General features: G+C 33.7%; 2 protein-coding genes across 6 annotated transcripts in view; one reads left to right on the top strand and one right to left on the bottom strand.

Moving 5' to 3' along the window:
• The window catches only part of LOC105211709 (neurogenic protein mastermind), a 299,950-nt gene that overhangs the window by 36,950 nt on the left and 235,343 nt on the right, over window positions 1-27,657 (top strand). The window contains exon 1 of one of the 4 annotated variants that reach the window (XM_054233290.1): window positions 12,199-14,644. The exons of 1 other annotated variant lie outside the window; for it this stretch is intronic. The gene's annotated coding sequence lies outside the window, so the exon portion shown is untranslated. Of the gene's footprint in view, window positions 1-12,198; window positions 14,645-27,657 lie in introns of those variants that run through there. 2 more of the 4 variants (XM_054233291.1, XM_054233288.1) reach the window with 2 other exon arrangements.
• LOC105212101 (protein insensitive) lies at window positions 3,539-7,227 on the bottom strand. 2 transcript variants are annotated; one of them, XR_003752299.2, is made up of 2 exons: window positions 4,319-7,227; window positions 3,539-4,254 (listed from the first exon to the last, which is right to left on the bottom strand). XR_003752299.2 is itself a non-coding variant. In XM_054233292.1 (2 exons), exons 1-2 carry the CDS (start codon window positions 4,357-4,359, stop codon window positions 3,618-3,620), a joined length of 678 nt encoding a protein of 225 aa, XP_054089267.1. In that variant the 5' UTR covers window positions 4,360-6,945; the 3' UTR covers window positions 3,539-3,617. The 2 variants fall into 2 exon arrangements, 1 of the variants encoding a protein (XP_054089267.1); XM_054233292.1 differs by having other exon boundaries at window positions 4,319-6,945.

Genomic DNA, 27,657 nt, shown 5'->3' with positions numbered 1-27,657 from the left:
TCGCTAAAACAAACGGCAACTTTTAAGCCATTCATTCTTGCTGACATTTGCTTTTTACTGCTTTCTTAGACGAATATATCTATATATTTAACTTTTCATATAAATATGTTAGAATAAGAAAGAAAGAAACCACAATCAACAGCTGTTGCTTGCTTCCTTATAAAAATCCGTTTGTTTATCGGATTGCCTAAGCGCCTGTTGGCCTTCTATCCCACGATTTGTAATAAGTATGAATTGCAGGAGTAAAAGTAACAATGGACAACAACACTAAACATCGCTAACTCTTCAATGTTTCGCTCAGAAAATAGCTTAGCGCTGAGTAACTTGTCCTTTCATGAATATTATCCCGAAAGTCGTCTCTTTAGAACTAACTTTCTTTGGCTGTTTGTCTTTTGACATTTCCCCGCTTGTCGCTGATTTATTACGCTTGACACTTGTTGTTGACTGCGTTGCATGTAGTTGTGTGCAACCAATTATTGCGCACACTATTGCTGCCAAATTGCAATATTTGCAGTTTCTTTTCGAAAGTTTGTTGTTATTGTTGTTACTTGCTACGCTCCATTGCGTCAATGACTCAATTAAACTTTACTAACGGTCAATGGACAACAATGCTAATAACAGCAACAACAATGAACGAAAACAAAGTTGTAATAATATTTACTAAGGTTAACAATAACAACAACAACTCCACATTTGAAATAAATATTATATTGAAATGAAAAAAAGCAACAAAAAACACAGAATGTAAATTTACAACTAAACTTTTCCAACTAACTGCATTTCATTTTGTATGTGCATTCTCATTCACTTCCTATTCTTTTCTTTTTTTGCTTCTCATTGCAGGTAATGCATATTTATGAATTGAACACACTGACATTTTGCCCCCTTTGCGGGCTGCGCTTTTTGGTATGTATGTTTGTGTGTAAATATTTGCAGAAGTTCTTCCTTCTCCTCAGCCGTCCAAGGTTGGATGCAGCAGTGTCGGAGAGTCGGAGCCGCAGCCGGAGTCACTGTGCGCTTGTGGCCGAGCTCCAGCTGCTGGCGGAAGTTGTCGGAAATATGTCAAATTTGAATAATGGAATTTATTAAATGTTGGGAAAATTATTATTAGATTTGCTTGACTTAATGCAATTTCATTATTATACATGTTTAACCGTAAGAAAAGCAACAAAAATGTTTACATAAAAGTCGAAAAGCCGAAGAGTGTGCAGCCAAAAAAAACAAACAAACAGGATAAACGTTTTTTTGGGTAAAGCATGCGAGTTTTGAGGTAGGAGAGGATGCATATTATTGGTGTATGCGAGATTTTGGTGTATTAGTGATTTTTTTTAATATAAACAAGTAAGGAAGGGCTAAGTTCGGGTGTCACCGAACATTTTATACTCTCGCAATTTATTTATTTAAATTTATTTATATTAATAATACACAATTTGACTCACATATTCGGCAAATATATGGTATAAAGTCCATTGAAAGTTTGACAACTCTAATATTAGGTATATAGGAGTTAGGGGAAGTTATGACCCTATTTCACTAATTGTTGGCACTTACTTAGACATATTATTAGAAGAAACAAACAAAATTTCTTCTAAATATCTGAGAGACTTAACTATAATTTCGGTATAAAATTAGTTAGAAGTACTGAGGTCCTCATATTCGATATATAGGGTCTTGAAAACTTATGGACCGATTTGGACGATTTTGAGAAGTGCGGTGCCTCACTATAAATGCAGTATTTGAGCAAAGTTCTGTTCCGATATCTTCACTAGTACTAACTTTATATAGTGTAAAGTAAACTATTCAGACCGACTTGAGAGATCCGGTATATGGGAAGTAGGCGTGGTTGTGAACCGATTTGAACTATTTTTACAAACATATCATTTGGAATCTAGAAAGATATTATGAACCGAATTTCAATGAAATTTGCCGAGTAGTTTCGGAGATATGATTTTTGACCCATAAGTGGGCGGAACCACGCCCATTTGAAATTTTATATACGATTTTGAGTGCAGCACTTCTGTACCATCTTTATAATGAAATTTAAGGTTTCTGATGGTTTTCCTTACTGAATTAAAGCATTTTTAGTAGTTTTCAACATAACCTTTGTATGGGAGGTGGGCGTGGTTATTATCCGATTTCTTCTTTGTTTTGGCTGTATAAGGCAGTACCTAAAAGAAAATACTCTAGAAAGTTTCCTTGATATAGCTTTAGTAGTTTACGAGATATGTACAAAAACTTAGTAGGGGGCGGGGCGACGCCCACTGCCTCAAAAAAATTACATCCACGTATGCCCCTTCATAGTGCTATCCTTCACTACCAAATTTTACTTCAATAGCTTAATGTATGGCTTAGTTAAAGCTTTTTCAGTGTTTTCGGTTATTACCATTTTGTGGGCGTGTCAGTGGTCCGATTACGCCCATCTTCGAACCTAACCTTCTTATGGTGCCAAGAAATACCGCTTCCATGTTTCATCAAGAGCATCTCAATTTTTACTCAAGTTATCCGTACGACGGATGGACGGACGGACAGACAGCAGACATTCGGATTTGGACGTTACTCGTCACCCTTATCATTTTGATATATATAAGCCTATATCTAACTCGTTTAGTTTTATGACTTACAACCAACCGTTATGTGGACAAAACTATAATACTCTCGTAGCAACTTTGTTGCGAGAGTATAAAACTACTGGTTTACTTATTATTACGAAACTCATAGTTACTTAAAAATTTATTTTTTTGATAATTTTTTTTAAATTAAATTTATAAACATGTGGCTTTGAAAATATTTCCAACATATTTTAAACCTATCCGATACCTTTTTAGCTTGGTACCCATATTATATTTAATTCTTTATTTAATATATTTAATTCTATATAATACTACAAATCTTTGGCAACACTACTCAAAAATATTTTCAAATTTAAGCTTTCTTAAATATCCTTATTGCAATACCCATGTTGGCTTTTAATTAATATTTTCAAATTATTCGACATTTTAAGCACTTGGCAACTCATCCTAAAAATATTTTGAAACAAATTTTAATTATGGCGAATACTTACTCGAAATCCCCTCTTTGAACTATAGTCCAACACTTAATTAGTTTGTTTTTTGGGAATTAAATCTGAAAAAAATCTATCGCAACTCTACTCTAGATGGTTTTTTTTTTGGACAGTTGGCTACCAAGTTTTTGTCTGAATTTGATTTTTCTTAAGATGGCAACTCTATTCTAATCCCCACTTTCAACTGTGGTTCAACCCTTAAAGTGATAGCAACAGCAGAAAAAACAGAAATTATAACCAAAACACCGCTAACAGCAGCTGGGCATTCGAACTCGCCAGTGGAAAGTGGAAAAAATATAAACAGCTGTTTTTACCATATCACCCTGCTTAAATTTGTTTTGAATACATCGAAAAGAAAACTAAAAAGTCTGAGAGCAAATTTGTGCGAAAATTAATTTATAAGCAAAGCAACAACAAATAATTTCCAACAACAAGTCGCTTTGCTTTCAAAACATAGAAGAAAATAATAGTCACGTCTTTATATGCATAGTGAACACACAGCTTTATTGAGCATGTTATGTTAAGTCAAATTTAATTCCAAAAAAGTATTTAAGATTCAAGAATTGGACAAATAATTCTTCAACAATTTCGAACGTTGTTGTGCCTGAGCGACGCCGGCACATTTTGCCGTGATCGCAGTACGAACTTTGCATTCATGGCAATTGAAGCGTTTGGTCACAAAATATATGATATCGGCGACTGTTTTGGGGCACAGTGGTAGCTTTAGTTTACCTTGAGATACCGTCGATAGTTTGCCGCTCAGTGTGTGTGTGGCCAGTACGTTATTATCGAATAATATTGTCAAGAGTGAGCGTGTGGCAGCTCCGACAGAATCCCAATGTATTGTATGGAATTCTAACTTGGATATGATTGTGCCATTTGGTCCAATATATAGAAAGGTTCTTTCATCTTTTTTACGCTGCTCTTCGGCTTTGTTGTATTGCACAGTTCTTTCGTGTTCCCATGAGCCCTCTGGAGCGTTGGTGTTAGTTGCATTGGTGTTCGTTTCATTGGTAGACCTTTCATTGGTGTTCCTTTCATTTGTATTCGTTTCATCTCCCTTGTAAAATAGATGCTGATGTCTACTTGGTAGATTTTCTCTCACTGGACAACCGGGTAGGAGATCCTCTTCAAATATGTGCGTTTTCACTTTATATTTGATTTTTTCTTTCCATATTTTGCATTCGCAAGTACTGCAAATTTGAAGTAAATTACAAGTGAGATTAGCTCTAATCTGATTGCCAAATTGAAATATACCTTGGATGTTTTTCAAGATCCGACCTTGCGCTACACAACATTATACGTACAAAAAGTGTTTTTTTCACACACGTCTTCTGAGTTTGTTTATCAACAACAATGTCTTAACGTACAATATCCCGCACAACACTTCCTTTCACATTAAATGGCCGAAATTGACTAACTGCACTTACTCTGCTCGGTCTTTCAATATTTGTGGAAAAAATTGCTCAGCGCTCTCTGAGTTGGGAATAACTAAGCGTTGCCACTTCTGTATGATTTTTATAACTGAAATGATAAGCAGCATTTCTTAAAACCAAATTCTAAAGTTAGATTGCCAAAATATGCGAAATAATTTTAAAATTTTCAGTGAAGAGAAATCTATTAACTGTGGAACACTAAATATAACTGCGAAGAGTAAATATAAAAATTGCTTCAAAATATAATCTGATTTTGTTGGAAAATGCTAATGTATATTTTTAGAAAATAATTTATAGGTGTAAAAAAAAATTAAGTGGCAACTCTGTATATAATTAATGTAGGCTTATGTTGAGTGAGAGTATGCTATTTATGAGCTAAGACGTGTTCTCTCTTTTGGCGCTCAGGTAGTGGTTGATGTACCTTTTGTGTTTCTCACTTTTTTTTTTTGATTGGAGTAAAATAATTTTGTGTGTGATTGAGCATTTTTGAAGTTTCTAGAAAAAAAGTTTATTACCAGAAAATTCGTATTATTATTTTTATATTTTTCTCTTGAATATAAAGCATAAAAGTCATGTAATTTGTAAGGCTAAACGATTTTTAGGTATTAGTAAAAGCTTATAATAGTTGCATAAGGGCTGGACAAAGATAGTTCAACCATTTTCGGCAACAAGAAATGGAGTAATATAGATTATACTTTAAAACTATTTTAATTTAACAACGCGCCTTATTGTAGGTAATGCTTTATGGTACTGAAAATATTCATTACAGAAAACATGTTGAGGCCAATGTTGCTTAGACCTGCCTACAGGTATGAAAAACTTGGTTTTTTTTATAATTTTGCATAAATAATATTGGACCATCATATGAACCATCAAATATACATATAGAATGTAAGGTTCGTTGACCCACATGACTAATTGATAGAGATGAAACTGTAGAGACTGCAAGAGTTAAAAATACAGTTATGTTATAGATTACGCTATATCAATATTATGCATTATAACCTCCTTAGGGAAATATGGATTTAATGAGAAGCCATTTCATAAGAGAAACACAGACGGACAGACATTAACTGAAACAGACTTATAGAACTGACATAAGACTTGAAGTCACAAATACTTACTATGAGTATTGTTATAGGGGTAAATATATATTGTGTGGAACTAAATTAAAAATTTGACATTAAAACATATATACAATTTTATGTAAACCACAATATAAGCTAAATGAACAACTTTCGCCGTTTAGTTCTCTCTTTTTCTCGCTCTCTGTTATGGAACATACCCAGCCTCTGAACGATGGCTCTGCGCACTTCCCCTTCGCTACATTTTACATTCTGCCTTACGAAATAGCTTATATCGGCCACCTTGCGAGGATCTAGTTTACCCTTTTTGGATGGTCTGCCGTAGAGCGTATTTGTTAGGAGCGTATTTCGATCGAAAACGTACAACAAGAGATCACGTATCGTATACGACACTGCATCCCACTCGATACTTTTATATTCGGCCAAAGATATACTCGTACCATTAGGTCCGATTATTATTTTTTCTGGTATTTTTACTATTTCCGAATAATCTTGGCCCTTCGCTTGTGACACGTCTTCAGCGACTGCTGTCACACATTTCTGTATATCTACCACGCATTCCTCGGCGGATATCTCATTTTGCCTAGCTTCCTCCACAAATACATCGGTCGTCGTCACACAGTCTTCGGCAGGTGTTGCGCTTTCCGCGATTAATGACGTGTTATACAGCTCTAACTGTCGCACATTTGGTGGCGTTAAATTGTCAAGCACTGATTCATCGTCTTCTGGTGGTTTATACCAGAGTCCGAAGTTGCGTAATGACTTGAATTCGTTTGACTTCGTCACTTCGAAGTGTCTCCCATAGGGATTTATATATGTGGGATTTGATTTGCTCTTAGTATTTCTTTCTTCCGATGTTGGTTTATTTTCTTCAGCCAAGGAAATGAGTGGGGATACTGGGCTTATAGCAAATATATCTTTCCTTACACTGATGCGAGGCATAGTAGAGTGTTAGTTTTAGTGGGTTCCTATGAATTTACTATGTCAAGAGTTAAGTTGTTCTGACGACGAGCAGAAGTTTCGCTTTAATTTTGTATGCGGTCTGCACATTTCAGCGGATAAATTTTTTTTATTATTAAACTCAGGTGGAAAATTTTGTTGTAGTTTTTCGCAATTTTTATATTAGCATATCATTAGATTATAAATATAAAATTTATAAAATTTTTGACGTCTTAATATAGGCAACATTCTTTATTGTTCTTCTCCATCACAAATATTCATGTTTTTTTTTGCACCAAACCAGTAAAAGTTCATGTTGAACCATTTTATTGCCTACATTTTGGCGCATAGCTCGTAGTAGTACTGAAGGAATTTCAAATTACAACTGGTGTGAATGGCTTTCGATCTCAGCTTATTACTGATCGAAGAATAATATTAAAAAGTTTACTTGTCAGCAATAAATGACTATACATTCGTGGGATTCCTATTTGGCTAACAGAACTGAAACCAGAAGCTCTAAGACTCTCGCTTAGTATTAAATTTCCGTCCTTTTTTCACTATTACACAGCATTAATGCTTTAAGGGGTTATATACAGTTAGACGGCCGAAAAAAAGTGAATTTTCCAGAATTTTTTCTGAGAAAACTTTTGAATTTATTGATCTAAAAATTTATACACATATTATGGTATCTTTTAACTGTATTTTAAGACTTAGTACTTGTAAAAATATTTTTTTGAAAAAGAGCTACAGCTGATCTCCAGGAGCTCCTCTCAAAAAAGACGTTTTGCGGTGACCACTATATCTCGGAACTGGATCATCCGAAATTAAAAAACCAAACAGATTTCGTTAAAATAATGTTAAATCTAGTAAGTAATCGAAGGATTAAGCAAAATAAAATTTTTTGACAAAATGGCGGTTTCTCAAAAAAAAAATCGATTTTTCACCGAAATTTCGGCCTTAAATTGTTTATAAAAAAAAAAATATTTATCGGAGAGAAAAAATCTTCGATTAATTACTAAAAAATATATTTAAGAAGGTCGTGTTAAAATTTGAGACTAATCGGTCTAGCCGTTTTCGAGTAATGTTGGTCGCCGACTTTGGAAACACCATTTTGAGAAAAACGCGTTTAAAGTTTGGACCTTGTACTTCCAAGCACTCTGAAACGCCTTTTCAAATTTTTCATTTGCTTGTAACTTTGAAAATATTCACCGGAACGATATGAAATTCTGTGAAATTCTGTGTGTATTCTTAAATATATGTACATTAAGAAAATGAAATAAAAAAAATCGATTTTTTAAAATTCTAACTGTATATAACCCCTTAAGCGCCACCTGATATTCGTCAAAGAATATTCCTAAAAACTTCTGAAACTTGGTGACCCTGCTTGTCTTAACATATATTGAAATATGAAATCTGTTATTTCAAAAATGTGATTTTAAAGACATAATATTTCTTATGTTGAGAGCCTACATTCGCCCTTTCTAAGATTTGAATACCTATATTCTGCGAATAAATATGCTTTTTAAGGAAATTTGGATTTTTTTTATTCAAAACACACAAATATTTGCGGTTGGTTTGGAATCAGAATGCTGTAATTATTTAACCAGATTGTGTTCCTAATTTTATACTCATACAAATAAATTATTATAAATAATATTGAATGATTACATAATCATCTATCTCTAAATGCATAAATTACTTTCACACAAATTGCAGACTAAATTTAATTTGATTAATTCTTATGCTGTTTAGCATTAAAACTTCACAAGAAAAGCTTTATTATTTAGAAATACTCATAAAATGCCGCAAGGTCTTTAATATAAAATAATAATATTTAGTATGAATTTAGTACTTTTCATGATTTACAAGCAATGCTAATGCAACGCCTCAGTAGATTGTGCAATTTTCAGGCATTACACACAAATTTCTATTTGCATTTGCAAATCAGATAAAGAGCAATAAATTGGCATTTAAATATTGCATAAATATTGCGCAATAAATTGAAAATCACCCGAAAGAAAATTTAATGGAATTAAATTATCCTTGCAAGGAAGCAATGTGAGCACCTGTGAAATTGCATATAACTCCTCTGCATGTGAGTGCTTATGTGTGTGTGTGTGCTCCTTAGCCGGCGAGTGATTGCCAGCGGCTGTAAACGTCATTGCAAATGTGAAATTTATTGCATGGTGTATGCAAGTCGGCATTTAATTCTAATTGATATTAATGCCTGTAAATTGGCAAATCGATAGATTTAATTAATTAAGCGGTAACAATGGAAGTGTGTGAACGCATTATGGATTTTGGCATACATACATATAACTTGCGGTATTTTGAATGTTGAGTACATGCCATTAATTATAAGTATATACGGTTATGTGAAGGTGCTATTTTAAGGATTTAAATTTTATCAATGACGCTTCAAGACAATTTTGTAAAGGTTCTCGAGCAAAAAACATTAAAAATCGAATCGAAGCAGTTATCCTTTCCTTTTCTAGTTCTCAGCGTTCTTCAATAAAACTTCAGGACTAATTGTTGTTGGAATGTCTTCTAATTTTGTATCTAAATTCATAAATAAAGACCATTAACCTTTTCCTAGTATGATAAGTGGTTACTAATGATATCAATAAATAGCTATTTATCCACAACTTCGACCAATTTATTATATGTTGGTTTTGACGAACAGTTGTGCCGTTAATGGCTCCCCAGTGTACAACTATTTCGAAACCCAATTCGGAACAAACAAATATTACAACTAATTTATTTCTCATTAAGCTAAATATGTTTGAGTATTCATTATTCTTCAATTTCAAAAATTTTTTGTGGGGAAGTGATCAAACTAGATTTGGGTTAGGAATATCACAGGGTTCATGGTTTTAATATTGTAATGAAATACATGAAACTGTTTGTGTTCTTATGTAAAAGATCCTTAACTTTTCTCTCTTATAGATTGAAGTCATATTTTTCTCTGTTGGAAATGATACAGCTCATATTGTCATAGTTCACTATCAGATTAGTCATTTTACGTTAGTTTATATTCTACTGTGTGACTCTCATTCTCGATATATGAATAAATATTTGCTTAGCCTGTCTAGGAAAATATGAAGGGATTCCAGTTCACATTCCGTCAAAGGCCTCCTCCGCAATATCATTCATTTTTAAATTTCCGAAGACGAAATTCTGTCCTGAAAATAATATCTCTCTCTGTCTCGGACTCCTCCTTCAAACTTTAATATTTAAAGAATTCTCCAAATTTCAAACTTCTTCATTAATAATACGAACAAGTACTACTAAGAGTTATGGTGAGCTCTACTTTTCTGACTTTGAAACTAAGATCCTCAGTCATCAGTGATTTCACTCTCATTGCTCGAAATACAATTCTATTCAATTTGGACCTAAGTTATGCTTCAATATAAACTTACTCCTTTCTCAAACTAATTCATCGTTATTTCCATTTAAAACAGCCTCTTCGTCATCCAGTCTAAAATTTGCCCACATCACCTCTCACCATTACCCGCCTCATCCACGCATTCGCGCTGACTCTTCATTCACTGTGATTAATGATTACTTCTGCCAGTGAAGTGTAGGACGCCAACAACAATAAGAACAACAACAACAATTTAAGCCAAGTTAATTATCACAATTTGTCGGTCATGATTATTGTTCGCATTGTTTCGCGCTGCTCCTCATCCTTTTTATTGTAATTGCATTGTGCTTGTTGCCATTTTCGTTGTGAGAAAATGTAGAAACACTTAAACACAGTCAATTGTTGTTGGTAATGTGAGGTGCGGAAATCGCTGAATAAATATAGTTATTAATAACTAATCGCGAAGGCTGTAATCAATTTGTACTTAATTGCCATTGAGCGCCACAAGTGTGTGCCACCGAGTAATAAATGGAAACGAAAATAACTTTGCACTACACATACTCAATACATAATAATATACCAAGTAATTGTAATTACAATGAAGGCATTCCCCTATGAATTTGCGTATGCACAATAAAACTCGGAAGTGCTTATCCTTAAAAAGCCATAAGGTTTTGGTAATTGGCATGCTGAGTGGGTGTTCTTGGAAATACATTCCTTTGATTTGTAGTTAGAACTAACCTGTAAAACGGCACGTGTATAAATTCCTCAGAAATCGGATATTTCGTACGTGAGTTGTAGCATTTTGAGTGAGTAAAACAATTTTTATTTCCACATGATGTCGTGCAAAACATTGAAATAATCTATAAATTATTTTCCAAATATCCATTTCTTCGTTTGATCCACATTTGACGAAGGATAACTTCTTTGAATAGCCGTTTTCGAATTGTCATTTCTAGGCTCGTATTCTTGAAAATTAGTAGAAGAGTTAAATTCGAAACAAGGGGAAAGTTGGTGAGTTGAATTCGTTTCAAGAAATACCTCATTAAAGTGGTATAACCGCTTTCTGCAATGCTTCCAAGTATTATTTTATAGATTTTAGACCAAATTTACCATTGAGAATAGCACAAATGACAAATTAACGCCTAAAATGTAAAAGACTTTACTCTTTATTGATTTGAAAACAGTAACTGCTGTCAGTCTGGTCGAAAAATTGGTATAATTTGTTCGATTCGATACTCTCTAAGGTTTGACGATTCTGAGGCAGCTAATATTAGCATATTCCGGTGTCGTCTATAATATGTGACAGTTAAAAACTTCGAATCTTTGTGAAAAAAATACAAAAAATAAAATAAAAAAAATCAGTGCCTTCAATCCCTTACGAATGTATCTGTCTCTTTAATTTATATGGATATCCCAATAAAATTGAGCAGGCGTATTTTCCGTAGTATCTGAAGATAATTGTGAATAATATTAATTAAAAACTATTAAAAATTCTTGTACTAGTCCCACGCTATAAACAAATTACGCTACTTATACCAAATATTTGCATAGCAACATGTTGCTGAAACATGTAGCTAGCTGATGTGCAAAGCCAAACTGTTATACGAGTGAACAAACATACTCGTTTGGGATTAGCACAGTTGGAAACGTAGAGCATAAATAAACAAACAGCTTGTCTCGCGGAGAGCACAAACAAATGCTGTGAGAGCGGCCGCAAACATATGACGCACAACTACAAATAAACAAAGGCAACAGACAAAGGTGTGTTAGAGCACATGCAATATTTCAATAATTACGCTGTTTTGTTTTGGTTTAAGTAAGAGATTGCGAAGGTAAAGCAAAACATATGCCAAATGCCAAGTAATTAAAGCAAAGCGGACGAGCATTAGCGAGAGAGCGCGCGCAAAAATACACAGCAACTTTAGCTGAGATGTAGTGTTGCGATACAATTTGTTTACCAACCGAATGCTGAGCAGCAAAGTTGAGTGGATGCTAAGAGCAACGCATCTACAGTGAGTAATAAATACAACAAAACTACATACAAATGCTTAATGAATACAATATAAAATCAGGCGATAAGCAACAATGAAAAAAAAAACCATGAATCAACAAACCGCCGAGCGAGCGCACTTATTCATGCGCTTTCGTCAGTCGGCGGCGCGACCCAAACGAATGGGCGAATAAGTGAGTAAGTGGTGAATGAGTGAGCGCAGCGCCGAAGGCCGTTGTTGGGTAGTCACTGTGTGTGTGTATGTGTGTGCTCAATGGGGAGTGGTGGGAGTGCAACGCAAGTGGGCAACACCAACAGTAACAGCAACAGCAGCAGCGGCGCGCAGCGTTCGCAGTAAAACAAACGTTGAAAACGTACAACGTTGGCCGTGCGATTTGACTGCTGTCTCGAAAATATTCAGTCGAAAAGTTACTCTTTTAGTGTGCGGCCGCTCCGTAAGTAAATCGTAAGCAACTACGCAATCACACAACGCGTCACAAAGTGTTATATTGAACGGTACTACGGTTCTTCTGTTAAAATATGTTGTAGTGCTAAGTGATTTTGTGATTTCGATCTAAGAATCAGCTGTTTCTTGTGTGTGTCAAATCAATTTTGCAATCAATTTCTATCTATCTCAACAAAAAATTTGCCAATAACAACAGCAACAACAACAACAAGCGCCGAGGTAGTAATGAAAAGTCGATGTCGATTGATACGTGTGCCAAGTAACAACAACAATGGCGTTTGTGTGTAGTGCGCGTATGCGTGTACGCGAAGTGCTGTGGTGAAGAGCGCGCAAAAATATACTACATGCTGCCAGTGGTGGTGAGAGAGCGCGCGATTACTTCAATTCGTTTAACTAGTAGTCGCCTATTGAATGCGACGTTCGTTGTGTATATTTTGGCGAGCGCCTTGTATTTCGTGCTTGTGCTTAAGTGGAAAAAGCAACAAAATTGAAATTTGTTATTAAAAGTTATTTGCAAGGCAGTGTGAAATCAAAGTTGAGAATTGCTTTACAATAGAATATAACCAAAGTGGCACGTACATATGTGCAGTGAAAATGAAAATAATTGCGCTGATGAAAGTAAATAAGCATTAAGCACAGCGCACACAATTTATTTGCGGTCAAACGCCCAGCAACGCCAGCGAATATTCGCAAAATTCGTCGACGAAACGTGTGCTTCTTCGCGACAGCTGTGGCAGCAGCAGCGCCAGCGACTGCGCTGTTGTGCGTTTGTGTTTGAGTGTGTGTGTGTGTGTATGGCATACAGGTGCAAGTGTACGCGCGTATTTAGCAGTTATCACACACACATCTGCATATATCCGATATATATGCATATATATCACCAGCTATTTGGCTGTGTGCGCATAGAAGTTGCCAACGCAAAGTGGCAAATCGGGCAAAAATAAGCAGCCAGCAAAACAACGGCAACCAGTCAGCCAACTCACGGCTGTAACCAACCAACCAACCAGCCAACCAACTCGTATACTCCGTATCAAAATCGTATTGCCCAATTTGTATATTGCTTCATCGGCGCGTCATACATATGCACATACATCTGTACATGTGAAGTATAGAAGTTGAAATCGAGTTGAAAACCTATTGCTTGGCGTGTTCGCATTTTGAAAGTATCTCATAGATACCGCACATTTGTTTGTTTGTTTTATTGGTCTTCGCTTGCTTTTTTTGCGCCTTTTGCGCAACCTCAAGTCAAGTCGTCAATGTTTTGAATTTGCTGTTGTTGTGTTGTGTTGTCGGTTTTATCGACAAAACGGCCGAGAAGTTACAGTGGCAATACAACACGAAATTCGTGTAAAGTGAGTGAGCGGCATGTGAAATATAGAAAGTGAGGTGAATGAGACCCACAAGAAACAAGTCGCTGTGAAAAATAGTGTGTTTGTGTTCGAAAGAAAGTGCCAAACAAAACAAAAGCATAAATAAAAGTCAATTGAAAAACGTGTAAAAAAATTGTGGTGAAAATCATTGCATCAAGTGCAGAGAGAAAGCGCTGTTTGCAACACCCAAGAAGTGGCGTGCAAAGCAGATAACGTGTAATACAACAAAATACAAAAAACTGCAACAACAACAAATGTGTATTGCAAAGTCAAATCGTTAGCAGCAAGTAATGTGGCAGCAAATTGCCGTTGCAGCTGTGTAATCTTGTGTGTAAAGTAATGCAAAATTTGCCGTAAAATAAAATATCTAATAAAATTTGAAGGCCAATAAAAAGTTCGTGGTGTAAAAAAAGATAAAATATGCAAATAATCAAAACAAACAACACAATTATATCGCGATAATAACAAACAAATATTTAATAACAAAAAATAAAAACAGTGAAATTAAGCCAAAATTTTTATGAAAAAATTAAATTACTAAAAAATTTAGTAAAAAAATTAGTAAAAAAATTATAAGAATAAATTATTTGCAACTGAAAGATTTTAAAATTAACAAAAAATTAATAACAAAAGTATTGATTATTATTAAAAATATTAATATATAAAGTTTTAAAGTGAGAACTAAATACAAATAAATTTCGAAATATACACCAAAAGAGTAAAACTATTGTGTTGTTTAAAAATAATAATAAAAATCAATGAAAATAGTTGTACTTGAATAAAAAAGTTTCAAGAAAAATGTGTATTTATCAAAAATAAAATATTTAATTCAATATAAAACGAAGTGAATTGAAAAAATTGCAAATACGAATAATAAATGGACAGCATTAAAGAGTAAACAACGTTGGATTAACATTCTTATTTTTAAAGGTAGGGTCGCAGAACTTTCTAATTAACAAATGGTAAAGAAATTAAATATGGAAATATTAGTGTGTTTTGGTAAAAAAAAGGAAGAAGAAAGGAATGAAAGAAAATAAAGAAAGAAATATTTTTAAATAATATTATTAATTTTAAGGAATCAACTCAACAAAAGTCAGCTAGAAAATCAGTTTCCGAAATTCTAACTAAAAGTGGATAGTTGTGTATATACCCACAATGCTGTCAACAGCAGAAATTTAACAACAATTAAAAAACAAGAAAAAAAACGTTAACTTCGGCTGTACCGAAGCTAATATACCCTTCACAGATGCATTTCTTTTAGTAACTAAGTGTTTAAGCAAATCTAAAGACGTAAGAAAAAGTAAGTAAAAAAAAAGAAAACATTTTACCAATTCGGGTTGTTTGCTAGAAACATTAAGGTTATATAGTTAACCGATCTGAACAATTTCTTCGGAGATTATATTATTACCTTAAGTAGTAATCCATGTCAAATTTCGTGAAGATACCACGTCAAATTCGAAAATTTTCCATACAAGCCCTTGATTCCGATCGTTCAGTTTGTATGGCAGCTATATGCTATAGTGAACCGATCTGAACAATTTCTTCGGAGATTAAATTATTTCAATGAACAATAACTCACACCAAATTTCGTGAATATATGTACATAGTAAAATGCGGAAGTTTTCCATACAAGCCCTTGATTCCGATCGTTCATGTTGTATGGCACCTATATGATATAGTGGTCCGATATCGGCAGTTCCGACAAATGAGCAGCTTCTTGAAGAGAACATAATATCTGCAAAATTTCAAAACGATATCTTAAAAACTGAAGGACTAGTTAGTATATATACAGGCAGACAGACAGACAGATCGACTCAGTTCAACATACTGATCATTTATATATATACTTTATAGGGCCTCCCACGCTTCCTTCTAGGTGTTACAAACTTAGTGACAAACTTAATATACCCTGTTCAGGGTAAAAAAACCAAAGAAATAAAAAGAAAAAATCCACATACAAACTTTTTACACCACACTTCTGCTAGAAATACAGCTGAACTTCCCCAACTCGAATCAGCATAAACGACAAAAAAAACTTCGAATTAGAGATACTTTGTGTTATAGAATTATTCAAAAAAGCTATAAAATATAGATTTATACACAGTTTTATTTTATAAAATTTTGTGTAAATACGTTAAAACATGAATTCTTTAGTTTTGATGGTTGTAGTTTGCCATTGTTTAGCTCTGTGCGTCTATATCCCATTTCTTTCTTACATGAAGTGTAATTTAAAATTCGGCCTCACTAGTAAAATTTTAAATGTTCTATTACACTCTGGTCGAAAAATTCCATTTATGAAAGGAAATTTGTATGGAATTTTACTTCTATTGTCATTTCAAGAGTTCGAGTTAAGGAAGTTTGAGTTATGGAACTTCAACTGTATTTGTTATACCTTTTTAAGGTACTAGTTCTTCACAATTCCACTTTATTTAGCAACATTCTTATAGTTTCGTGCGCAGTTACTCTGTATTGTGCAAAATTGTGTGCTTTTGGATTTCGCTGGTGATTTCATAAAGTTGTCTATATTCAAGCATGTGTTACAGCTATTGCTCAGTCCACCAACTTATTCTGCTTTATTTTATAACCAATTTCTTATTTAGTATACTGCTCGTTTGATTACTCTGCGTCTTTTTAATTTTATTTATTCATATTTATACGCTTCCAAATTCTTTTATTGTGACGTTTCTAATGCGTTCTTTTTTGTAGCCAGCTGTTACTGAAGCTTATGTCAAGCTTAAGCAATTATATATTTTTTTTTAGCATATTTTACCTTTTTTATTTATTTCTTTACTTCTTTTTTGCCATCAATTCGCGTTTCAGTTTTTTCAACTACGAATATGCGCGAAAGCGCACAAGTAAAACCAAGTTTGGAGTGCGAGCAGTACGTTTTCAAATTCGACCATATTTCAACGCAGCTCCCCACCGCACTAAAGGGCGGGTTTGGCACAAAAATATGTATTTTGTGTTTTTCTTTAGCAACTCATACATATGTATGTATGTATGTAGATCTGTTTGCCACTTTTCGCACCTCTGTCTGGCAAGCTTTGTAGACGCCTCGTCAGTTTGTGTTAATTTAGAAGCCGCTGAGAAACGTAGTGCCGCTCGATATTTGTTGATGATGATGATGATGTGTATTTCGCCAAAACTGGTTGTTGCTTATTTTTCGAATTTGTTATCGTATTTTTGTTCGTTCGATAGTGTTTTTTTCGACAGCTGGTTTGCGTGTTTTCTTAATTTTTTTTTTTTCAATTTAAATCTCGTTTCGAAATATCTAGATTTAACGCAAGTTTAGCATTAGTTTCTGGAAATAAATTAAGTAATTAAGTAAATTAAATTTATAAGTTCTACTTTAAATAAATCTGCAGTTTCTATGAAGGTAGTTAGTTAACAGTTTGGCTTAGCGCGCACGTGATACAATTAGCAATCCCATTATAACTGTTGTCAGTCGTTGATATAACAATACCTGTTCACTTACTAAGTGAGTCATTTGATTAACTATATACAATTGACCACGTTTTTCTATTTAAAACAGATTTAGTTTAAACTCTAATAAGTTAGCAGCTTAATGAGCGTAAACGCCTAGCTTGCAAATAAACCGTTTTATGATTGTTCAGTATTTCTAACGCCTTAACACGAGGTCAATTACAGGTTTGTTGTGTCTCACGTGCCTTACCGGTTGATTTCTATCATAATGATACATTTGTTAGTAGGAAATTTCCTTGATTTCAAATAGATTATCTAAAGTGGCAATTATTTTCAGATAGCGATTTGATTTCAAAGTTGTTGGGTTGAACCCCATTCGATCCAACAGCGGATATGCACAGTGTACCCTTGCATTTTCCTATTTCCAGAAACGTTTTAAGATTAATCAATCGGAGGTCTTAATAAGGATCATATCTTTATAGAACAACAACTTACCGCACACCTGGGTCAAAAACCTAGTAAAAGTGAATGAAACATAGATGTTCAAAAATCTAAAGTATTTATTGATTTTCTTCTAAGGGCTCTCAAAGTTGTGGGGTTGAACACCAAGCGATCCAACAGCGGATATGCACAGTGTACCCTTTCATTTTCCTATTTCCAGAAACGTTTTAAGATTAATCAATCGGAGGTCTTAATAAGGATCATATCTTTATAGAACAACAACTTACCGCACACCTGGGTCAAAAACCTAGTAAAAGTGAATGAAACATAGATGTTCAAAAATCTAAAGTATTTAATGATTTTCTTCTAGGGGCTCTGGAGAGCTTAAATGGGATCTTTTCTCAGCACAATTATTGAACATTTCCAAATGGTTTTCGAATCAACAATAGGGTCACTATATCATTGATATTGCATCCAAAGAATTTCTTAACTAATGGTTTCCTAATCAACAATCATTCTAGTTATTGTATCAAAAGAACATCTGGTCAAATATAGGTTTTGTGAGATCCTTGGTAGAGTTTTATTAAACTTGCTCCGTTTTTTTTCGCATTATGACTAAATATTTGATTGAAGCTGAAATTTTGAGGTTGTAAATTTTACTTTTTCAAAATCCACATATATTAAATTAGCACTTCCTACTGCATATAATATTATAAATTAAAGAGGGGATAAAGGTAAAGGGGAATTTTACCTTAAGAAAGCGAAAAACTGTTCATATTAACATAAAATATTAACAATTTCACGCGAATTAAATTAATCGCACAGCCGATTTGTACAGCAAGGCTGTTGCTGATACTTTACCTGTGCGATCCATATACGCAGTAAAGTGTTTTGCGTAATATTAATTTCAGCGTATTTCCTCGTAAATTGAAATAATAAATAAGCTTTCGTGAAAAAAAATTTAAACAAATTTAAACACTTAAGCTTGTTTATAAATATTATGTGTAAATACTTGAGCACTTTAACTGCACCGCAAACGTTAACGGAACTGGTTATATACATTTACTTAGGTACATGTTATAAATCTACATAAATATACGAAAATTTGCCGCGTAAATATTGAAAAACACAGTACAGGGTATGCATAAATCTTTCCAAAGATGAGACGATTGTTTTGTGTTGTCAGCGTTCAGTCAACCTTAACATACGTTTCACGCAAAATGTATTTAATTGCATGTGATCATTTTGTGTACTTAGTGTAGATATGTACGTTTGACTCTCCCTTTTCGTTAAGCTATAAAGATAACTTGTCATATAGATTTGAGAAAAAATATATATTGCCTTTATCAGGTATTTTGTCGTTTACATCGGATACAATGTACTCAGTCTCCTTCAACCGCTATTGAACGAGCGTCGATCCGGGGAATTGAAATGTAAAATGTGATGCTAATATAGTAATGTTACTTATAATAAGGTTGGAACATTCTAACAGCGTAGATTTAGATAAAATCTATGGGAAAAATATTTTTGATTCGTCGCTTTATCATCTATGCTCGTTTAGTATTAAATTTTTCTCAGAAACAGGCTTTGAAGAGACAATATACTCAGTTGCAGGCTCATATATAATGTTATTTGGGTTTCAAAGCGACTAAGGTTCGGCAACTTTGTTCTCTACTTTGTTAAAGCAATTTAACTTTTAGCAGACAAAGCCTATTAGGTTTAAAGAAATCTTGGATCTCAATTATAATTTTTTTCAAATTTTTAAAAATATTATTCAAATATTGGCATTATTAACCTCCAGCAGTTACATAAAGTAAAAATGCAAATATCATACTTTGTAATTAATACTGACTAAATGTCAAAGCACCATAATTGCAGTGTCATGGCAGACGTTGTCTTCGTTTCCAACCACCTACTCTACACATCATTACCATACATACTCGTATATATGTATGTTTGTATGTATCTGTGCCCCATTGGGAAGTGAAATTCATAACATTCGCGATATGTATCTGCGGTTTCATGGACGTCGATTTCACCCACAACAGTCGTTTTTAATAAGTTCATGTTTGACAGTATGTTTAGCTGAGCACTGTCTGGCTGTCGTTAGTGTCATTTCAATGGACTTTGTTTATTTTCTCTTTGCTGGCGCCTGCGCTTAAGCGCATACACGCAAGTTATATGCTCTCTTTCTCAGTGTCTTGCTCTCCTCTGCCTCGCAACTGTCAATGAACAGCTGTCAGTGTCAGTGCAATGACAGTTTTGAGTGTTTACACGGCAATATATGACTCTCAGCGCTAAACTGCAACACAAACAACCCTACCATCAGCTGGTCCGGTCTTTGTTACTTGTTCTCTCTAATGCGCCGACAAACATATGTTATGTATAGAGAGCGACCCCTCCAGCTCAGCCCACCTTAAAGATCTCATACATATCTACGGCAGTATTGTGTAGCTTCGCATACTCCTACCTGTCTGCAATGTTGTCACAGTCTTATGCTAACGCCTTGCAGCAGACCCCTTTCTATGCATTTTTCATGCGTTCATTGCTCGCTTGTTTTATTTATTTATTGGCGATTTTCGTTGAACTCGTCAGGTTCATGTGTGTTCCATGTGTGTTCCATGTGTGTGCGGTAATGTTGCGTCTCAGAACAGCTGGCATTGTTCGCTGTCTGTTTCATAGTAATTGATTTCTGTTCAGAATTGCCTTTAATCGCATTAAAATATGCATTTAAAGATTTTTCGTATTGTTTTTCGCATTTCGCATTCCACAAATTTGCATTATTTTCGTATGAAATTTTAAAATTTTCTGTGTTTTTCGCTTTGTCATCGTCAGATTGTGGCTGCTTTGCATTTGCATTCTGATGTTACACACAAACGTGTTTAAATGTGTTTGTATGTATATATGTACATATGTTTGTATCTATGTTTTGTTGTTGTTGCCTATCTGCGCCTGATTTCTGTTTTATTCACCCGTTGACATTGAAATCATTGTCGATATCAGTGCACGCTTTGTTGCTGTTGCTACTGTTGTTGTAGCAGTAGTTGTTGTTGTCTTTGTTATGTTTGTTTTGGTTGTCATTACCTATGTATGTACATCATATGGCTCCGTTGATTCTATTGGTTTTATTTTTCTTATTTTTCTTATATTTGTATTATTTTTATTGTTGTTGTAGTTATCGTGTTATTTGTTGCTGTTGTTGTTGCTGTATTCGAATTCATACTGCATATAAAATTATTCTCTGAATACTCGGATTCTTTTTATTGCAAACCAGTAAATTGCACTAACAAAAAGTGTGTGTAAGTACATTTATACTGTATTTAAGTATATGTATACTTAGTTAACTCGTGGAATTTGAAGTAATGAAAATAAAATTAAAAAAATTAAATATTTTTATTTATGACTGTTCTTTTAACTGAAATCAAAATGAAAATAAAAAATTGAATTAAGCGAAACTTTGTTTTTGCCACCAGCCTTAATTAGTTTTGTTGTTTGGGTTGTGCAATTTAAATTTTAATTTGGTCGTAAACAAAAATTAATTATAATGATATCTTGAGTGCTCCAAAAAAAACTTGATATGAGTTAATTAATGGCATCCCATGATTTTAGTAAATATATTATAAGCAGAGATTAGAATATAGTACTCAAAAAATCATATTTTGTTAATGTTTAGTCAAATGATACCGGTCCAACAGGTTCCAACTTAAGATCGTTGGATTTCCATGGATTTCTAACCTCGCAATTTCATGTAAGCGAAGTTTCATCCAAATCGATTGGAAGTTTAATAATCTACAACAAGATATTAAGCTGAATTCTGCCGACTTATCTCACATAGTTTCTGTAGTTGAGATCTCAAGAGTAAGTTCTTCATACCATTTATATTAAAATTAGACGTGTTTTGTCCTCTACACAACCCTATAGCACTCCCCATATTGCTGTTGTTTCAAGTTTTGAGATGTTTTCTGAGATACTATCCAGTGTTTCATATTCTTTCTTAACTTTCTCTTATTTTTTCGATTTATCTTTAAATTAACTTTCTTTTTTTTTTTGCTACAATAAAGTGTCGCTCAACTTCAGTCACCTTCATGCCATGATTATCACATTAATCGCACGTAATTGCTTTTCTAAGTACATTTAGTCAACTAATATTTTTATGATTGTTTGAATTTCATCATATGATATACATTATCTGGCACTGTCAGCAACTTTATATAATGTAAATACTTAATTCTACATTAGTCACGTGATGTTTTGTGTTGCTACAGGCACGTAGTATCATTTGAGTTTATATTATATGTACATATGTATATAAAATATTTATATATATTACAAAGAAAATAATATTTTGTAAAAATAAATTATAAACTCTACTTTGTAACCTCACCACAAATCTTTTTGGATAAGAAAATATATTTACTTAAGAAAGTGCTGTGTTTCTGAGGATGCAGTATATCGTATGTAGTGAAGTTGGCTGTGGTTGTTGAAATATGCACCGTCAATATATTTCAAGAGAACATTTTCAATTGAGCTATTTTTTGTTTGACTAGTAAACTTTCATTTTAGAGACCTAAATTTTTAATCAATCACACTAAAATTGATAAAATAGTTGAGCTTGTGGTGTTGCTTTTTAGATATTTTAAGTTTAGCTTGAACATGAGAACTATATTTGAAGACTTTCTATTATGTATGTATGTGATTGGCGTTCAACCGTTTTGCCAGTTATAGCCGAATCGATGAGAGCGCGCCACTCTTCTCTTTCCTTCGCAGTTGGAGATTCCAAGTGTAACCAGGTCGCTCTCCACCTGGTCCCTCCAACGGAGTGGAGGCCTTCCCCTTCCTCGGCTAGCCAGCGTAGTCGCTGTCTTTTTATTCACTGAACTATGTCAATGTCGTCGTATAACTCGTACAGCTCATCGTAACACCGTCTGCGGTATTCGCCGTTGCCAATGTTCTGAGGTCCGTAAATCTTGCGCAAAATTTTCCTCTCGAAAACTCCTCATCTGATGTTGACATCGTCCAAACTTCTGCACCATAAAGCAGGACGGGAATGACAAGCGACTTGTAGAGCTTGATTTTGGTTAGTCGAGAGAGGACTTTGGACTGAGTAGGCAATTGACTCAGTCCAAAGTAATGTTGTCCAAAGCTCATCTTGGCAAGAGTTATTCTGTGCTGGATTTCGAGCCTGACATTGTTGGTGTTGTTGATACTGGTTCCCAGGTATACGAAATTATCTACAACTTCGAAGTTATGACTGTCAACAGTGACGTGGGAGCCAAGACGCGAGTGCGCCGACTGTTTGCTTGATGACAGGAGATATTTCGTCTTGTCCTCATTCACCTCCAGACCCATTCGCTTCGCCTCCTTATCCATGCGGGAAAAAGCAGAACAAACGGCGCGGTTTGTTGCTTCCGATGATATCAATATCATCGGCGTACGCCAGCAGCTGTACACTCTTGTAGAAGATTGTACCTTCCACTATTTTGTAAATAAAAGCTATTTCGTGAGGACAGTTTTCGGTTTGAAAATCATTGATCTGACTCAAGATTTAGCATGACTGATGATGTCAAAGTAGTTCACCTCAAAAGTCTGAAAATCGTATACATTAACGTTTGCAAGTATATATCGTATGGGCGTGACAAATCGCGTCAAATATCTTTACACCACAAAAAAAGTTCCACTCACTTGTACTCACTTATGATGTCCAAATGCTGTAGAATGCTTAAGAGCGCTTGTACTTAAAGCTCAATTGATATGTGGCTTGTTATGTGTGTACATATAAATATATATACAGTTAGCATTGTTGTTGCGTGTATTTATAATCTTTCGCTTTACTTTAAATTAGGCCACTGAATAGTGTTTGCAAAGCCTTTATTCGCATAAACACTCAAACATATGTACGATTGTATGAATACATACATACAAACAGACGTAAAGCTTTATACTTCGCTTTTGTTAAGTAGTTGAAGGTCATCAAAAGCACTTATGCAACGGCTGTGAGCGCGTCTAGCCTACATAGCATATATTTACATGCATACACACAGAAGTATGAACATATTGTATTTCGGCGTGACTATCAAAATTCAAATTGAATCAAATCAAACAACAATGCACTCAATTTATACAAACATACTTTTGGTGCTTGAGTATAAAATTGATCATATGTTGGAGTATGTAAGTAGGTATGTATGTATGTATATATGGGAGTTAACGAATACAATGCAGCGCATATGGATATAGAACTAAGTTCAGTTCATTTTGTTTTGACCATTGTTATGCATGCATTCTCACATATATATATATATATACTTACATGCCGATATGTATATTGACTCATGTAGTCATGTTTGCCAGCTTGTTTGCTGACATGATTTCGGCTTATTTGCACTTGAAGTGCTCATTCTTACATTATTATATTATTGTTATGGATTGTCTACCTCATTTAGCTACTTGAAAGCCTATAAATTGTTGAATTTATTTTAAGAAATATTTTTTTTTTAATCCTAAATTGAGTATAAGAAATGTTCAGAGAATACTGCTTGAAAATGTTGCACACTTTAATACAATTCAAAAGTAATTTAAATATTTATTTAACCGTTATCATTATCTCTTATCTTTTGCATATTAACAGCTCAACTCTTTTTTATTTATTTTTAATATTTTTTTGCTTCTAAAAATGTGATAATACAAATCCATTAAATATACGCAATATGATTATTAAAATAAATACGTTTTTTTACTTTAAAATAGTCATTAGTCGCCTGTTTTTTTACTAATCGCATTGATTTCATTTATTTCCTGTTAATGAGTTGGTAGATATGTAGGTACTTTTATTTAAATTGAGTTTCTTTTTCATAAATTTTTTATCAACCTACGTACATTAATTATATCAGTCACGCTTTATTGATTTATGGAATTGAGTTATGCGAGTAGTTGCAGCGTTTGCAAATAACTCATTTAATGCATAAATAATGAAATATTATTATTTTTATACTCTCGCAACAAAAGTTGCTAAGAGAGTATTATAGTTTTGTTCACATAACGGTTGTTTGCAAGTCATAAAACTAAACGAGTTAGATATAGGGTTATATATATCAAAATGATCAGGGTGACGAGACGAGTCAATATCCGAATGTCTGTCTGTCCGTCCGTCCGTCCGTCCGTGCAACGGATAACTTGAGTAAAATTGAGATATCTTGATGAAACTTGGAACACATGTTCCTTGGGACCGTGAAAGGGTTGCTTTCGAAAATGGGCAAAATCGTACCACTGCTACGCCCACTAAATGGCGAAAACCTAAAACACATAAAGTGTCATAACTAAGCCATAAATAAAGTTATAAAAGTAAAATTTGGAACAAAGGATCGCACTATGAAGGGGCATATTTGGATGTATTTTTTTTGGGAAAGTGGGCGTGGGCCCGCCTCCAAATCGGTTATTTGTATATATCTCGCAAACCAATAAAGCTATATAAACCAAACTTTCTGACGTCGGTTCTATTGCGCACCCCACCACACACCATGAAATTAGTTGAATTCGGATAATAACCACGCCCACCTCCCATACAAAGGTTGGGTTAAAAATTACTAAAAGTAAGTTAACTCACTAACGAAAAACGTCAGGAACACTAAATTTTACAGAAGAAATAGCACGAGCAAGCTACACTCAGAACTTTTTACAAAATGAAAAATGGGCGTGACATCGCCCACTTATGGGTCAAAAACCATATCTCTGGAACTACTCGACCGATTCGAATGAAATTCGGTATATAATATTTTCTTGACACCCTGATGACACGTGTGGAAAATGGATGGAATCGCTTCACAACCACGACAACTTCCCATGTAACTCAATTTTGAACTCCATCTTATTCCTTCACTTTATAATATACTATTTACATAAGGAACCAATGAAGATAGCGAAATAAAACTTTACACAAATACTGTATATGATCTGTGGCATCACTTGTGAAAAAATTGTCGAAATCGGACTATAACTTTTCAAAGCCCCGAATATCGAATATGAAGAATTCAGTGCCCTATGGTAATTTTTCACCGAAAATTTCAGTAAATCTCTCAGGTATCTTAATTTACTTTAGAGGGAATATTTTTCTTCTAATAGTGTAACTTCCCCTAGCTCTCATATACCGAATTATTTTCAAATTGGGTCAAATTGTGTGTTATCTTAATAAAAATATATCAATAAATTGCAAGAGTATAAAATGTTCGGTTGCACCTGAACTTAGCCTTTCCTTACTTGTTTTAATATAAAGTAACTGAGTACCTGGTGCACATTTTGAAGGTGTTTACCATGTGGGTGGGTGATATCATGATTCGTGGTTGTCGTAAATTATGATTATATATTTATTTAAAATAAAAAATATATAGTTTTTATGCACTTTTAAACTATATTGATTGAGCTGATTGAAAAAAGTTATGTATATGCTATTAAAAGTTGCATTTAATTAGTTTAATTAGGTATACGACAGGGTGCGCCATCTGATGTGTCGGTATGTAAACATTAAATACCTTTCATATTTTCAAAAACACTTGAGTTGAACACCCGTACCACTATTATACCCTCTAAGGCACCATATTCCCAATAACATTAAAAAAAACATTTTCATTGCTCAATAATAAGAATTATAAATATTAATTTAATAACCTTAAATATTTTCACATTCCCTCTGCGCCTAATTTAACAACTCACAGTTTGACACGTAATTTCATTATTTATTTTTGCCATAATCATTAATTTAGTTTACAAATAAATGCTAATATTTGCATAATAAACCATGTCATAATAGTAAATTCGATTAATTTGCTTTTGTTTACATTATTATTTTGTTTCGCATTTAATAAATACCTTTAACAACGACTACGCAAGAAATAAATGAGTGTATGCGGTGCGAATAATGGAATAATAATAATTTTATATGCAAATCTAATTTATACTTTTGTTCTTTGCACAACATAAACAGTGTATAAAGAGGGAAGGTAATTCATGGCTCCTGAATTATTACAATGGAAATTAATTTATTGTCAGGTTGCTATATACTCGTACATGAACAATATAAAAATTAAGTAAACAAATACATATATACAATACTATAGATACTTTTAAAGCTATTATAAATGTTTGCAGAAGGTGTATCTCCATATCTCCATATAATATATAATTTTTCGTTAACATATAAGTGATAACAAATTAGCATAGAATATACGTTGTCAATAGTATTGTGGTGATAATTTTTAAAATTTGCATACATACATATATTCGCACGTGGGCTCATGCATATGTAAATGAATCTAGGTGTGGAGCATCTAGAAAGTATATGAACACGAGGAATACAAAACAGACTGTTGTGCTTCAAATATTTTTTTATAAAAAAAAAAATTGTATTTATACGGTCATAATATTTATATGGAATATATATATATATTAGTAACACAGTGGCTAGACTGTCTAAATAAGAGGCGATTGAGATTTTTGAAGGGTTATGATATACTATATATTAATGTATAGTTTAAATTACAGTGGAGCTTCCATAACTCGAGATTCTATCACTCGAAGTTCTCTATAACTCGAACTCTTGTGGCAATATAAGGCAACTTTCATACAAATTTCCTTCCATAAATCGAACTATTTGGTGAGGGTATAATACAAAATTTAAAATTTTACTATCGAAGCAGAATTTTAAAAGAATTCCTCTATATCGTACGGAGGCGAACCCAATAATATAATATTACACTTATGGATTGCATAAATTATCAAACAAAGACATGGAATATAGACGCCAAGAGCCAATTAATAGCAAAATACAATAAACAAAATTACAGATGTTCATCAAAATTTTTGCGCAATAAATAAATAAATCTATATTTTACAGCTTTTTGAAAATTTATATCTTTTAATGAGAATTCTATAACTCGAAGTCTCTATAGCTCGAAGCTTTTTTGTGAATTATGGTGATTCGAGTTAGAGAAGTTCCACTGTATTTGAGAAAGCACTTTGTAGAATCATAATCCGACTGTTGGAGACTTGGTTACCTCACGGATAGACATTCTAAGACGATTTTTGGG

This window comes from Zeugodacus cucurbitae, chromosome 6, assembly GCF_028554725.1.
Source record: "Zeugodacus cucurbitae isolate PBARC_wt_2022May chromosome 6, idZeuCucr1.2, whole genome shotgun sequence".
NCBI classification, from domain to species: domain Eukaryota; kingdom Metazoa; phylum Arthropoda; class Insecta; order Diptera; family Tephritidae; genus Zeugodacus; species Zeugodacus cucurbitae.
Note: the sequence above shows the minus strand (reverse complement) of the source record. Positions and strands in the feature narration are given on the sequence as shown.

Excerpts from the sequence above, each read along its gene's own strand:
- LOC105212101 (XM_054233292.1), bottom strand. The coding sequence starts at position 4,359 with ATGTTGTGTAGCGCAAGGTCGGATCTTGAAAAACATCCAAG. Across the intron at positions 4,255-4,318 it reads GATCTTGAAAAACATCCAAG|TACTTGCGAATGCAAAATAT; the intron begins GTATATTTCAAT and ends TCAAATTTGCAG.